General features: G+C 47.3%; 1 protein-coding gene across 1 annotated transcript; it reads right to left on the minus strand.

Moving 5' to 3' along the window:
- Window positions 1-4,861: 4,861 nt before the first annotated feature.
- Window positions 4,862-11,623, minus strand: LOC116968466 (DNA polymerase alpha subunit B-like). The gene is made up of 4 exons (XM_033015230.1): window positions 11,425-11,623; window positions 10,457-10,578; window positions 5,542-5,633; window positions 4,862-4,943 (listed from the first exon to the last, which is right to left on the minus strand). Exons 1-4 carry the CDS (start codon window positions 11,504-11,506, stop codon window positions 4,862-4,864), a joined length of 378 nt encoding a protein of 125 aa, XP_032871121.1. The 5' UTR covers window positions 11,507-11,623.
- Window positions 11,624-16,183: the final 4,560 nt, after the last annotated feature.

The following is a 16,183-nucleotide window of genomic DNA, read 5'->3' on the forward strand; positions in this document are numbered from 1 at the left end:
AAGAGATTTTTAAAATTTAGTATCCACCCCAGCCTGTGTTAGCAACTGTTTCAGCCATCTTGAGATGGTCTGGACCGTCACTCTTGGTGTGGTTGCTAGTGGCTGACCAAAAGTGCCTTTTCATTGCCTCTTAGGATATTAGTTTTCTTCATGTATAACGACAGATGTCTTGTTATACACAGACAGTCATCTGATGGGTATGACCTAATTGTATATTGAGGCCTGCTGATCCATTTTCTGTTCTGCTTACTATCTCATAAATATGAAACTTAATCTTTTCTGTTGAGGAAGTCATGTTGTCCAGTCTAGTTTTTACAGTGACTATATCCTCTGTGCCGTGACCAATACCATTAGCATGACTGTTTAATGTCAGTCTGTGTAGGGACAGAACTGTTGCTGGAGACCAATTCCTGAGCATCTTCAGGATTATTCTCACATCCCATATTAGGGAGTATCTGGTTCCCCTCATAGGTTTTGTACCAGTGGGTGAGTCCCAACAGTGTAATGGTCTGTCCCCTGCCATAGGTAAGTCGATAGGGCACTTCTGGCGCAGTTGATGGTACTGTAACTGAGCCCCTCATTATAGTGGAGGCCTGCCAGATATTCCAGAACAGATTGGATGTTCATGTCTCTGATTCCATGTTCCTGGGATGTCAGGACTTTCATATGAAGAAAGACTGGATAGATTCAGCTTGTACTCGCTAGAATTTAGGAGATTGAGGGGGGATCTTATAGAAACTTACAAAATTCTTAAGGGGTTGGACAGGCTGGATGCAGGAAGATTGTTCCCGATGTTGGGGGTCCAGGACAAGGGGTCACAGTTTAAGGATAAGGGGGAAATCCTTTAAGACCGAGATGAGAAAAACATTTTTCACACAGAGAGTGGTGAATCTGTGGAATTCTCTGTCACAGAAGGTAGTTGAGGCCACAGTTCATTGGCTATATTTAAGAGGGAGTTAGATGTGGCCCTTGTGGCTAAAGGGATCAGGGGGTATGGAGAGAAGGCAGGTACAGGATACTGAGTTGGATGATCAGTCATGATCATATTGAATGGCGGTGCAGGTTCGAAGGGCCGAATGGCCTCTACTCCTGCACCTATTTTCTATGTATCTATGTATCTATGAGACCCTTCTTCATCTATGGAGAGATGGAACCAAGCCGTTGGAATTCTCTACTCTGGAAGAGGCGCAGCGGTAGAGTTTCCACCTCACAGTTATCGCCAGAGACCAGAGTTTGATCCTGAATCCTGACTGCGGAGTTTGCACGTTCTCCCCGTGACCGCATGGGTTTTCTCCGGGTGCTCCGGTTTCCTCCCACTTCCCAAAGACGTGCGGGTTTGTCGGTTTAAGAAGGAACTGCGGATGCTGGAAAATCGAAGGCAGACAAAAATGCTGGAAAAACCCAGCGGGTGAGGCAGCATCTATGGAGCGAAGGAATTGGCGACGTTTCGGGTTGAGACCCGGAAGGGTCTCGACCCGAAACGTCGGCAATTCCTTCTCTCCATAGATGAAGAAGGGTCTCGTCCCGAAACGTCGCCCATTCCTTCTCTCCATAGATGCTGCCGCACCCGCTGAGTTTCTCCAGCAATTTTGTCGACCAGCTGGTTTAAAAGTTGTGAATCTGTGGAATTCTCTGCCACAGAAGGCAGTGGAGGCCGAACCACTGGATGTTTTCAAGAGAGAGTTAGATTTAGCACTTCGGGCTAAAGGAATTACAGTAGACACAAAATGCTGGAGTAACTCAGCGGGACAGGCAGCATCTCTGGATAGAAGGAATAGGTAATGTTTCGATGTCCCAGTCTGACCCAAAACGTCACCCATTCCTTCTCTCCAGAGATGCTGCCTGTCCCGCTGAGTTACTCCAGCATCTTGTGCCTTAAGCCCCTGTCCCACTTAGGAAACCTGAACGGAAACCTCCGGAGACTTTGCGCCCCACCCAAGGTTTCCGTGCGGTTCCCGGAGGTTGCAGGTGGTTGCAGGTAGTGGAAGCAGGTAGGGAGACTGACAAAAACCTCCGAGAACCGCACGGAAACCTTGAGTCGGGCGCAAAGTCTCCGGAGGTCTCCGTTCAGGTTTCCGAAGTGGGACAGGGGCATTATCTGCATTTCATTCATGTTCTGTCACTCTGCCACCTGCTGGTAACATCTGGTATTATGTCCCCTACACATTGTTTAAATGTTGTCGAACTTACTGCTGTGTAAGCAGAACTGCCTGAAGGAAACTGCCAAGTATCTAGTGGAATATAGACTCAATGTGCTGGAGTAGAAACATAGAAAAATAGGTGCAGGGGTAGGCCATTCAATATGATCCCGCTTTTTGAGTCTATCTTCGCTTGAAACCAGCAGCTGCAGTTCCTGAATGAAATGAAAGTGCCCTTAAAAAAGACTAAGTGCTGGAGCAACTCGGCGGGTCAGGCAGCATCTGTGGAGACGATGGATAGGTGACGATCTGACCCCAGAGTCGGAACTAAAACGTGGAGAAGCAGCGTTTTTATGCACCACATCTATGGAACAAACTTGAAGAAGGGTCTCAACCCGAAACGTCGCCTATTTCCTTCGCTCCGGAGATGCTGCCTCACCCGCTGAGTTTCTCCAGCCTTTTGTCCAGAAAAATGCACCTTCGATTTCTCCAGGTCTGCTCCAACTCTCAGTTATTTTAAATCGGGGCTGAAGACTTTTCTGTTTGACGCTGACTTCAATTAAATTAAATAATCATTCATTTCTTACACTGCACTAACTTTTATTTGTGTATTTTATACTTGTCTTATTCTATTTCAGCTTGTTTGTTATTGTCTATTCTTTTTAATGAGTTTTTTAATTACTGTTGATTGCTCTTTGTTTAAGAAAGAACTGCAGATGCTGGAAAAATCAAAGGCAGACAAAAATGCTGGAGAAACTCAGCGGGTGAGGCAGCATCTGTGGAGTGAAGGAAATAGGCGACGTTTCGGGTCGAGACCCTTCTTCATCTATGGAGAGAAGGAATAGGCGACGTTTCGGGTCGAGACCCTTCCTGGTCTCGACCCGAAACGTCGCCCATTCCTTCTCTCCATAGATCCTGCCTCGCCCGCTGAGTTTCTCCAGCATTTTTGTCTACCTTCGATTTTTCCAGCATCTGCAGTTCTTTAGAAACATAAAAACATAGAAAATAGGTGCAGGAGTAGAGGCCATTCGGCCCTTCGAGCCTGCACCGCCATTCGATATGATCATGGCTGATCATCCAACTCAGTATCCTGTACCTGCCTTCTCTCCATACCCCCTGATCCCTTTAGCCACAAGGGCCACATCTAACTCCCTCTTAAATATAGCCAATGAACTGTGGCCTCAACTACCTTCTGTGGCAGAGAATTCCACAGATTCACCACTCTCTGATGATTTTCTCATCTCGGTCCTAAAAGACTTCCCTCTTATCCTTAAACTGTGACCCCCTAGTTCTGGACTTCCCCAACTTCTGAAACTAAACTCAGAAGAAGGGTCTCGACCCGAAACGTCGCATATTTCCTTCGCTCCATGGATGCTGCCTCACCCGCTGAGTTTCTCCAGCATTTTTGTCGACCTTTGATTGCTCTTTAATGCTTTGTGTAAAGCACTTGCTGCTGAAATGTGCGATATAAATAAACTTGCTTGCTTGGATGGATAGGTCTACTATAGCCGCTACTCACCTGAGCTGGTATGGCAACTGGTCGGAAACCCTCAATGTGGTGACGATCAGTCAAAGACAGACTCAAATCCTCGATCTTGTAGTTCAGAACTGAAAAGGTTTAACAAACAATAGGAGGAGTTAGGCATGGTTACATTCTCCAACACTAATAATGGGTCTGTCCCACTTAGGAGACCTAAGCAATAGACAATAGGTGCAGGAGTAGAGGCCATTTTGCCCTTCGAGCCAGCACCGCCATTCAATGTGATAATCCCCAATCAGTACCCCGTTCCTGCCTTCTCCCCATATCCCCTGACTCCGCTATCTTTAAGAGCCCTATCTAGCTCTCTCTTGAAAGCATCCAGAGAACCAGCCTCCACCTATTCCTTCGCTCCATAGATGCTGCCTCACCCGCTGAGTTTCTCCAGCATTTCTGCCCATCTGACCCATTACATAGTGCAAGGGAAACACACAATGAAACCACCACATAGTCCAAAATACAATGACAGAACAGCACAGCTTATCAACAGGCCCTTCGGCCCGCGCCGTTGGTGCCAACGTACCTTCACGGATGTCGTAGAGTTTCTGGAACATGTATTTGAAGGGTTTGGTGATGGAGTCCTCGGGCGCTGTCAGCAGCTTCACGCTGACACTCTGCCCACCGCTGCCGCGCCAGACCGCCCCTCTCACCGTGCCGAACGATGCAACAACCTCGCCCCCGTTAGTTCTGGAAGCGTACTTCTGAGACGGGGTGGCGCTGTGGAGAGAAACATAGAAACATAGAAAATAGGTGCAGGAGTAGAGGCCATTCGGCCCTTCGAGCCTGCACCGCCATTCGATATGATCATGGCTGATCATCCAACTCAGTATCCCATCCCTGCCTTCTCTCCATACCCCCTGATCCCTTTAGCCACATCTAACTCCCTCTTAAATATAGCCAATGAACTGTGGCCTCAACTACCTTCTGTGGCAGAGAATTCCACAGATTCACCACTCTCTGTGTGTGAAAAAAAAATGTTTTTCTCATCTCGGTCCTAAAATATTCCCCCCTTATCCTTAAGCTGTGTGACCCCTTGTTCTGGACTTCCCCAATCTTATTCTTTTTGTTTTGTTTTTTGTTTTTGAAAAAAAAGCTAATAAAGGGATTTTAAAAGAAAGTTAATAACTGCAGGCAGTGGTGGATTTGCTGCCTCACAGAGCCAGGGACCCGGGTGTAGTCTGAGCTGTCAGAGAGAGCAAGAGGAACGTACCCTTCCTGGTGTGGAGTATGAATCCAGAAGGTTTGCCTCCTCCTCCTCTGCCTGAACGCTGTCCACAGTTAAAGGAAACAATGGCTTGGTCACAATGAGACTCACTTCGAGTCGTACAGCGCGGAAACAGGCCCTTCGGCCCAACTTACCCATGCTGACCTAGTTGCCCCATCTGCCCTAGCCCTACCATTTGGCCCTTATCCCTCGAAACCAATCCCATTCTGTCCGAATGCCCGTTAGATATCACTACTATTTCCCCTGAAGAAGGGTTTCGGCCCGAAACGTTGCCTATTTCCTTCGCTCCATAGATGCTGCCGCACCCGGCTGAGTTTCTCCAGCAATTTTGTCTACCTCCGGGTCTCGTAACCTCGGGTGCTGACTGTGTGGAGTTTGTACGTTCTCCTTGACTGCATGGTGCCCCCCCCCCCCCCCTCCGTTTCCTCCCACCTCCCAAGGGCGCGTGGGTTTAGTAGGTTCATCGGTTGCTGTTAGCTGTCCCGTAACATGTGAGTGAATGGTGGTATCTGTAGAAAGAAAGGGGCCCCTCGGCCAGCATGGAAGAGTCGGGCCGAAGGGCCTGTTACCGTTAGAGCTGCATGGCTCCAACAATATGCACATTGTACATCTAACATTTGTTTTTGTTTTTAAAAGGATACAGGTCTTCCAGAGTGTTCAGATTCTGTATAGGTGCTCGATGGTGAGGTTTCTTTGTTGCTGGGCATGCCTTCGCTGGCCTCCTGCTAAGTTTCTGCAAGCAAACCAAACAAAAAAGACACACATTTATGGGATGGATGGCAACAGGGAAGTGACCAACAACCTGGAGTATTGCGGACAGTTTTGGTCGCCTAATCTGAGGAAAGACATTCTTGCCATAGAGGGAGTACAGAGAAGGTTCACCAGACTGATTCCTGGGATGGCAGGACTTTCATATGAAGAAAGACTGGATAGACTCGGCTTGTACTCGCTAGAATTTAGAAGATTGAGGGGGGATCTTATAGAAACGTACAAAATTCTTAAGGGGTTGGACAGGCTAGATGCAGGAAGATTGTTACCGATGTTTGGGAAGTCCAGAACAAGGGGTCACAGTTTAAGGATAAGGGGGAAATCTTTTAGGACCAAGATGAGGAAAATTTTTTTCACACAGAGAGTGGTGAATCTGTGGAATTCTCTGCCACAGAAGGTAGTTGAGGCCAGTTCATTTGCTATATTTAAGAGGGAGTTAGATGTGGCCCTTGTGGCTAAAGGGATCGGGGGTATGGAGAGAAGGCAGGTACAGGATACTGAGTTGGATGATCAGCCATGATCATATTGAATGGCGGTGCAGGCTCGAAGGGCCAAATGACCTACTCCTGCACCTATTGTCTATCATTCATTCGCACAAAGGAGGACCCGGATTGGGGGAAACTGCCGAGAACTGAAGCGCTCCATAAAATTACCTCATGCTCAAAGCCGAACAAAAATGCTGGAGAAACTCAGCGGGTGCGGCAGCATCTATGGAGCGAAGGAAATAGGCAACGTTTCGGGTCGAGACCCTTCTTCAGACAGATGTGTGGGTGGGAGGGAGAAAGAAGAAAAGAGGAGGAGACAGTGGGCTGTGGGAGAGCTGGGAAGGGGAGGGGAAGGGGAGGAGAAAGCAGGGACTACCTGAAATTGGAGAAGTCAATGTTCATGCCGCTGGGGTGTAAACTGCCCAAGCGAAATATGAGGTGCTGCTCCTCCAATTTACGGTGGGATTCACTCTGGCCATGGAGGAGGCCCAGGACAGAAAGGTCGGATTGGGATTCGGAATGGGAGGGGGAGTTGAAGTGCTGAGCCACCGGGAGATCAGGTTGGTTATTGCGGACCGAGCGGAGGTGTCGGGTGAAGCGATCGCCAAACCTACGCTTGGTCTCACCGATGTAGAGCAGCTGACACCCAGAGCAGCGGATGCAATAGATGAGGTTGGAGGAGGTGCAGGTGAACCTCTGCCTCAGTGTTCAAGAAGGAACTGCAGATGCTGGAAGATCGAAGGTACACAAAATGCTGGAGACTCAGCGGGTGCAGCAGCATCTATGGAGCGAAGGAAATAGGCGACGTTTCGGGCCGAAATCCTTCTTCAGACTGCCTCACCTGGAACGACTGCTTGGGTCCTTGGATGGAGTCGAGGGGGAGGTAAAGCGACAAGTGTAGCATTTCCTGCGGTTGCAAGGGAAAGTGCCAGGAGAGGGGGTGATTTGGGTGGGTTGGGATGAATTGACCAGGGAGTTATGGAGGGAGCGGTCTCTGCGGAAAGCTGAGATGGGAAGATGTGGCCAGTGGTGGGATCCCGTTGGAGGTGCCGAAAATGTCGGAGGATATCATGCTGAAGGGACGGATTGCATCTTAACAGGTGTGGGACCAGCATTCTGGCAGGCAGGTTTGCCACTGCTACACAGGTGGTTTTAAACTGAATAAGGGGGGTGGGGTGTCGAATGGGCTAGTGGAGGATGGAGTTAAAGGGAAAGGGTTTCTTAAATGTGTGAGCGTAGAGACAGAGGGGTGTAAAATGAGGGTAGAAGCAATAGGTAGCAAGGTGAAAAGTAAAAGTGGCAGGCCGGAAAATCCAGGGCAAAAATCAAAAAGGGCCACTTTTCAACAAAATTGTATAAGGGGTAAGAGTGTTGTAAAAACAAGCCTGAAGGCTTTGTGTCTCAATGCAAGGAGCATTCGTAATAAGGTGGATGAGTTGAATGTGCAGATAGCTATTAATGACTATGATATAGTTGGGATCACGGAGACATGGCTCCAGGGTGACCAAGGCTGGGAGCTGAACATCCAGGGATATTCAATATTCAGGAGGGATAGAGAGAAAGGAAAAGGAGGTGGGGTAGCGTTGCTGATTAGAGAGGAGATTAACGCAATGGAAAGGAAGGACATTAGTTTGCAGGATGTGGAATCGGTATGGGTAGAGCTGCGAAACACTAAGGGGCAGAAAACGCTGGTGGGTGTTGTGTACAGGCCACCTACCAGTAGTAGTGAAGTTGGAGATGGTATCAAACAGGAAATTAGAAATGCGTGCGACAAAGGCAAAACCGTTATAATGGGTGACTTCAATCTACATATAGATTGGGTGAATCAAATTGGCAGGGGTGCTGAGGAAGTGGATTTTTTGGAATGTATGCGGGATAGTTATCTAAATCAACATGTAGAGGAACCAACGAGAGAGCAGGCTATTTTAGACTGGGTATTGAGTAATGAGGAAGGGTTAGTTAGCAGTCTTGTTGTACGTGCCCCCTTGGGCAAGAGTGACCATAATATGGTTGAGTTCTTCATTAGGATGGAGAGTGACATTGTTAATTCAGAAACAATGGTTCTGAACTTAAAGAAAGGTAACTTTGAGGGTATGAGACGTGAATTGGCCAAGATTGACTGGCAATTAATTCTAAAAGGGTTGACGGTGGTTATGCAATGGAAGACATTTAAAGACTGCATGGATGAACTACAAAAATTGTTCATCCCAGTTTGGCAAAAGAATAAATCAGGGAAGGTGGTGCATCCGTGGATAACAAGGGAAATCAGGGATAGTATCAAAGCGAAGGATGATGCGTACAAATTAGCCAGAAAAAGCAGCATACCGGAGGACTGGGAGAAATTCAGAGACCAGCAGAGGAGGACAAAGGGCTTAATTAGGAAAGGAAAAATAGATTATGAAAGAAAACTGGCAGGGAACATAAAAAACTGACTGTAAAAGTTTTTATAGATATGTGAAAAGAAAGAGATTAGTTAAAACAAATGTAGGTCCCTTGCAGTCAGAAACAGGTGAGTTGATCATGGGGAACAAGGATATGGCGGACCAATTGAATAACTACTTTGGTTCCGTCTTCACTAAGGAAGACATAAATAATCTGCCGGAAATAGCAGGGGACCGCGGGTCAAAGGAGTTGGAGGAATTGAGTGAAATCCAGGTTAGCCGGGAAGTGGTGTTGGGTAAATTGAATGGATTAAAGGCCGATAAATCCCCAGGGCCAGATAGGCTGCATCCCAGAGTACTTAAGGAAGTAGCTCCAGAAATAGTGGATGCATTAGTAATAATCTTTCAAAACTCTTTAGATTCTGGAGTAGTTCCTGAGGATTGGCGGGTAGCAAACGTAACCCCACTTTTTAAGAAGGGAGGGAGAGAAAACGGGGAATTACAGACCAGTTAGTCTAACATCGGTAGTGGGGAAACTGCTAGAGTCAGTTATTAAAGATGGGATAGCAGCACATTTGGAAAGTGGTGAAATCATTGGACAAAGTCAGCATGGATTTACAAAAGGTAAATCATGTCTGACGAATCTTATAGAATTTTTCGAGGATGTAACTAGTAGCGTGGATAGGGGAGAACCAGTGGATGTGGTGTATCTGGACTTCCAGAAGGCTTTCGACAAGGTCCCACATAAGAGATTAGTTTACAAACTTAAAGCACACGGCATTGAGGGTTCAGTATTGATGTGGATAGAGAACTGGCTGGCAAACAGGAAGCAAAGAGTAGGAGTAAACGGGTCATTTTCACAATGGCAGGCAGTGAATAGTGGGGTACCGCAAGGCTCAGTGCTGGGACCCCAGCTATTTACAATATATATTAATGATCTGGATGAGGGAATTGAAGGCAATATCTCCAAGTTTGCGGATGACACTAAGCTGGGGGGCAGTGTTAGCTGTGAGGAGGATGCTAGGAGACTGCAAGGTGACTTGGATAGGCTGGGTGAGTGGGCAAATGTTTGGCAGATGCAGTATAATGTGGATAAATGTGAGGTTATCCATTTTGGTGGCAAAAACAGGAAAGCAGACTATTATCTAAATGGTGGCCGACTAGGAAAAGGGGAGATGCAGCGAGACCTGGGTGTCATGGTACACCAGTCATTGAAAGTGGGCATGCAGGTGCAGCAGGCAGTGAAGAAAGCGAATGGTATGTTAGCTTTCATAGCAAAAGGATTTGAGTATAGGAGCAGGGAGGTTCTACTGCAGTTGTACAGGGTCTTGGTGAGACCACACCTGGAGTATTGCGTACAGTTTTGGTCTCCAAATCTGAGGAAGGACATTATTGCCATAGAGGGAGTGCAGAGAAGGTTCACCAGACTGATTCCTGGGATGTCAGGACTGTCTTATGAAGAAAGACTGGATAGACTTGGTTTATACTCTCTAGAATTTAGGAGATTGAGAGGGGATCTTATAGAAACTTACAAAATTCTTACGGGGTTGGACAGGCTAGATGCAGGAAGATTGCTCCCGATGTTGGGGAAGTCCAGGACAAGGGGTCACAGCTTAAGGATAAGGGGGAAATCCTTTAAAACCGAGATGAGAAGAACTTTTTTCACACAGAGAGTGGTGAATCTTAGGAACTCCCTGCCACAGAGGGTAGTCGAGGCCAGTTCATTGGCTATATTTAAGAGGGAGTTAGATGTGGCCCTGGTGGCTAAGGGGATCAGAGGGTATGGAGAGAAGGCAGGTACGGGATACTGAGTTGGATGATCAGCCATGATCATATTGAATGGCGGTGCAGGCTCGAAGGGCCGAATGGCCTACTCCTGCACCTAATTTCTATGTTTCTATGTTTCTATGAAAGCCAATCACCTCATGCTCAAAGATGTCCAGATTTTCCCTAGTCAGCGAAACGTGTCGAGTCTGGCTGAATGCAAACCATTCATCGACAATCTCACCCTCCTTCAAGCGATACGTGATGCATAACTCCACCACTGCACAAAAAGAAAAATGTAAAATGAATGCAAATATATCCCCTCAACATTCCCCCCAAATCCTCAACCAATGTATATTTTAAATGGAGAGAGAGTGAGAGAGACAGAGACGGAGAGAGAGACACAGATAGAGAGAGACGGAGAGAGAGACGGACAGAGACAGAGAGAGAGACACAGAGACAGAGAGAGAGAGACAGACAGACAGAGACACAGAAATGGAGAGAGAAACGGAGAGAAACAGAGACAAACAGACAGAGAGAGACAGAGAGAGAGAGACAGACAGACAGAGAGACAGACAGAGAGTGAGACAGACAGAGAGACAGACAGACAGAGACACAGAAATGGAGAGAGAAACGGAGAGAAACAGAGACAAACAGACAGAGAGAGACAGACAGAGAGAGAGAGACAGACAGACAGAGAGAGAGACAGACAGACAGAGAGACAGAGATAGAGAAGGACAGAGACAGAGAGAGAAATGGAGAGAAACAGAGAGAGACAAACAGAGACAGACAGAGAGAGATAGACAGAGAGACAGAGAGAGATATACAGAGAGATAGACAGACAGAGAGAGAGAGGCCAGGCAGCATCTGTGGTGAGAGAAACTGTCAACACTTTCAAGTTGACCACTCTTCCTCTGAAGACCTGGTCTCAGAGAGACAGAGACAGACAGAGAGAGGAAGATCTTTAGTGCGGGTGCCAGGGGGTTATGGGGAGAAGGCAGCAGAATGGGGTGAGAGATAGATCAGCCACGATTGAATGGAGTAGACTATGGCCCAATTCTGTTCCTACCACTTAATGAACATGAACCCCTTCCCCATATCCCCCTCCAATCACCCTGGGACTCACGTTTCTCTTTCATACTGTCTCCATCAATAACCAAGCCGAAGGTATCCAGCTCCTCGGTTAGTTTCTCCACGTTGACCGACATCCCTGGAGCTGTGAGTGTCACTGTGTGTGTGTGTGTGTGTGTATCTGTCTGTGTGTGTGTATCTGTCTGTGTATGTGTGTGTATCTATCTGTGTGTGTGTATCTATCTGTGTGTATCTATCTATCTGTGTATGTATCTGTCTGTGTGTGTGTATCTGTGTGTGTATGTGTCTGTGTGTGTATCTATCTGTGTGTGTGTGTATCTATCTGTGTGTGTATCTATCTATCTGTGTATGTATCTGTCTGTGTGTGTATCTATCTGTGTGTGTATCTATCTGTGTGTGTGTATCTGTGTGTGTATGTGTCTGTGTGTGTATCTATCTGTGTGTGTGTGTATCTATCTGTGTGTGTATCTATCTATCTGTGTATGTATCTGTCTGTGTGTGTATCTATCTGTGTATGTATCTGTCTGTGTGTGTGTATCTGTGTCTGTATCTATCTATCTATCTGTGTATGTATCTGTCTGTGTGTGTGTGTGTATATCTGTGTATGTATCTATCTGTGTGTGTGTGTGTATCTATCTGTGTGTGTGTGTATCTATCTGTGTGTGTATCTATCTATCTGTGTATGTATCTATCTGTGTGTGTGTGTGTATCTATCTGTGTGTGTGTGTATCTATCTGTGTGTGTATCTATCTATCTGTGTATGTATCTATCTGTGTGTGTGTGTGTATCTATCTGTGTGTGTATCTATCTATCTGTGTATGTATCTGTCTGTCTGTGTGTGTATGTCTGTGTATCTATCTATCTGTGTGTGTTTGCTATGCGTGTATCTACCTGTGTGTGTATCTGTGTGTTACTGTATCTGTGTGTGTGTATGTATCTGTCTGTGTTACTGTGTATCTACCTGTGTGTGTATCTGTCTGTGTGTGTTACTGTGTATCTACCTGTGTGTGTATCTGTCTGTGTGTGTGTGTGTTGCCTTTTCAATTAATTCACTCAAATGTAAGACAAGACAAGCCCCAGCCGGAGCCGGAGCCGGAGCCGGAGCGAGGAGGTTGAAGCGACGGGGATGAGACTTGATCCACAACTAGCGCTGGTCAACCCGGACACAAGGCGGTGAAACTGAAGGCGCTCACATTCTCCCGCGCTCTCTACACCCCCCCTGGTCCTCCCAGCGGCTCAGCTCGGTCCTCCAACCAATTGCTACATCACGTCGTGAACCTTCACCCTGACATCAAACTGGTGCAGAGGGAGGGAGGGAGGGAGCAGAGATACTGTAGCTAGTGTCATGTGTGTGTGTGTCTGTGTCACTGTGTGTGTCACTGTGTGTGTGTGTGTCTATCTGTGTGTGTGTGTGTCTATCTGTGTGTGTGTCTGTGTCACTGTGTGTGTGTGTCTATCTGTGTGTGTGTGTCACTGTGTGTGTGTGTCTATCTGTGTGTGTCACTGTGTGTGTGTGTCTATCTGTGTGTGTGTGTCACTGTGTGTGTGTGTCTATCTGTGTGTGTGTGTCACTGTGTGTGTGTGTCTATCTGTGTGTGTGTCTGTGTCACTGTATCTGTGTGTGTGTGTCACTGTGTGTGTGTGTCACTGTGTGTGTGTGTCTATCTGTGTGTGTGTGTCACTGTGTGTCTGTGTATCTATGTGTCACTGTGTGTGTGTCACTGTGTGTGTGTCTGTGTCACTGTGTGTGTGTCACTGTGTGTGTGTCTGTGTCACTGTGTGTGTGTGTCTATCTGTGTGTGTGTGTCTATCTGTGTGTGTGTCACTGTGTGTGTGTCTGTGTATCTATGTGTCACTGTCTCTGTATCTGTGTGTGTCACTGTGTCTGTATCTGTGTGTGTCACTGTGTCCAACGATCCTATAGCTAGCATAGATCCTATATCTGCTATAGGATCTTTGATAGCTAGTGTCACTGTGTCTGTATATGTGTGTGTGTCACTGTGTGTGTGTGTGTCTGTGTCACTGTGTGTGTGTCACTGTGTGTGTCTGTATCTGTGTGTCTGTGTCACTGTGTGTGTGTGTATCTGTGTGTGTGTGTCTCTGTGTCACTGTGTGTGTCTGTCTGTGCCATTGTGTGTGTGTGCTCCACTATAGGATCTTTGGAAGGGAGGGGGAGGAAGAGAGGAGGGGAGAGAAAGAGAGAGGAGTGGAGGGAGAAAGGAGGGGGAGGGGAGAAAGTGAGAGGGTAGAGAGGGAGGGGGAGAGAGAAAAGAGAGAAGGGGAGGGATAGAGTGGAGGAGATAGTGAGGAGAGAGGGAGGGGAGAGTGAGCGAGAGAAAGAGAGGAGAGTAGAGAGAAAGAGAGAGGAGGGTAGAGAGAGAGAGAGAGAGAGGGGAGAGTGAGAGGAGGGGAGAGAAAGAAGGAGAGGGAAAGAGAGAGAGGGGGAGGGAGAGAATTGCAGGCGCTGGCTTGAAGGGGAGAGAAAAAAAACACACAAAGTGCTGGACTGACTTCAACCTCAGAGAGGGAGGAGAACTTCAGAGATTCGTTTGAAGTTTGGCCGTGGGGCAGTCAAAAATGTAGAAGCAAAGACCTGTGTGCGTGTGTTCATGTTCGTGTGATGGGAGCAGAATTAGGCCATTCGGCCCCATCAAGTCTACTCCACCATTCAATCGTGGCTGATCTATCTCTCCCTCCCAACCCAATTCTCCTGCCTTCTCTCCATAACCCTCGACACCTGATATTTAGGCATGTCTTTAAATAGTGCAAAACATTTTGATTTCTATCCAATATTAAAAAAACACATTGCTTCAGATTGTATAAACAAATTTCGCTGTGTATTCCCCATCTGGAAAACTACTTAGAATGTTGTTGATAAGAATCCATGGATTGACATATCGTTGGACTTGTCGCCAGAAAAGGTGACCTGAGATTTCGCAGAAGTTCTTAAACCAGAGGCGGACCCTGCGGGAGGAAGAAACTGTAGATGCGTTGGTTTAAATCGAAGGAAGATACACGCAAGATGTTGGAGAAATGTTTAAGAAGGAACTGCAGATGCAGGAACAATTGAAGGTGGACAAAAATGCTGGAGAAACTCAGCGGGTGAGGCAGCATCCATCCATTCCTTCGCTCCATAGATGCTGCCTCACCCGCTGAGTTTCTCCAGCATCTTTGTCCACCTAGGCAAAATGCTGGAGTAACTCGGCGGGACAGGCAGCATCTCTGGAGAGAAGGAATGGGTGACGATCCGGGTCAAGACCCTTCTTCAGACTCTGAATCTGAAGAAGGGTCTCGACCCGAAATGTCACCCATTCCTTCTCTCCAGAGATGCTGCCTGTCCCGCTGAGTTACTCCGGCATTTTGTGTCTGTTTTTGATACACAAGGTGATGGGAGTAACTTCAGTCTCTGATGAGAACTCCTTCAATGTATGCAAGAAGGAACTGCAGGCGAAATGCGAAGGAAGGAACTGCAGATGCTCGAAGATACAGCGAAGATAAGACACAAAATGCTGGAGTAACTCGGCGGGACAGGCGGCATCTCTGGAGAAAAAGGAATGGGCGACGTTTCGGGTCTGAACAAGGGTCTCGATTCTAAACGCCACCCGCTCCTTCTCTCTAGAGATGCCACCTGTCCCGCTGAGTTACCCCAGCATTTTGTGTCTTTGGAGGAACTGCAGGTGCTGATTTACAGGGGGGAAAAACACACAACGTGCTGGAGTAACTCAGCGGGGCAGGCAGCATCTCTGGGGGAAATTGATAGTTTCAGGTCGGGATCCTCCGTCAGTCTGAAGAAGGGTTTCGGCCCGAAACGTTGCCTATTTCCTTCGCTCCATAGATGCTGCTGCACCCGCTGAGTTTCTCCAGCATTTTTGTGTACCTTCCTTCAGACTGCTGGTCTGAAAAGGGCCCCGATCTGAAACGTATCACGTATACTCCAGAGATGCTGCCTGGCCCGCTGAGTTACTCCAGCACGTTGTGTGTCTCTGTCTGTCTGTCTCTCTTTCTCTGTCCTTGTGAATATCTGTCTGTCTCTCTCTCTGTCTGTTTGTCTTGTGTGTGTGTGTTGTCTGCCTCTCTGTGTGCTTCTCTCTCTGTATACAGACACAAAATGCTGGAGTAACTTAGTGGGACAGGCAGCATCTCTGGAGAGAAGGAATGGGCGACATTTCGGGTCGAGACCCTTCTTCAGACTCTATGGCACTGTGTCTGTATGTATGTCTCTCTGTCTGTGTTTGTCTCTCTCTCTCTCTGCCTCTCTAGTTCTCTCTCTCTGCCTCTCTAGTTCTCTCTCTGCCTCTCTAGTTCTCTCTCTGCCTCTCTAGTTCTCTCTGCCTCTCTAGTTTCTCTCTCTCTCTCTCTCTCTCTCTGCCTCTCTAGTTCTCTCTGCCTCTCTAGTCTCTCTCTCTCTCTCTCTGCCTCTCTAGTTCTCTCTGCCTCTCTAGTTCTCTCTGCCTCTCTAGTTCTCTCTCTGCCTCTCTAGTTCTCTCTGCCTCTCTAGTTCTCTCTCTCTCTAGTTTCTCTGCCTCCAGTTCTCTCTCTCTCTGCCTCTCTAGTTTATCTCTCTCTCTGCTCTAGTTCTCTCTCTGCCTCTCTAGTTCTCTCTGCCTCTCTAGTTCTCTCTCTCTCTCTAGTTTCTCTGCCTCCAGTTCTCTCTCTCTCTGCCTCTATAGTTATATCTCTCTCTCTCTCTCTGCCTCTATAGTTATATCTCTCTCTCTCTCTCTCTCTGCCTCTATAGTTATATCTCTCTCTCTGCCTCTCTAGTTTCTCTCTCTCTCAATTCAAATTCAATT

This window comes from Amblyraja radiata, chromosome 45, assembly GCF_010909765.2.
Source record: "Amblyraja radiata isolate CabotCenter1 chromosome 45, sAmbRad1.1.pri, whole genome shotgun sequence".
NCBI classification, from domain to species: Eukaryota; Metazoa; Chordata; class Chondrichthyes; order Rajiformes; family Rajidae; genus Amblyraja; species Amblyraja radiata.

Coding starts and splice junctions, on each gene's coding strand:
- LOC116968466 (XM_033015230.1), bottom strand. CDS start 11,506: ATGTCGGTCAACGTGGAGAAACTAACCGAGGAGCTGGATACCTTCGGC. Junction 10,579..11,424: donor AGACAGTATGAAAGAGAAAC/GTGAGTCCCAGG, acceptor CTTTTTGTGCAG/TGGTGGAGTTATGCATCACG. Junction 4,944..5,541: donor CTGAACACTCTGGAAGACCT/GTATCCTTTTAA, acceptor AACTGTGGACAG/CGTTCAGGCAGAGGAGGAGG.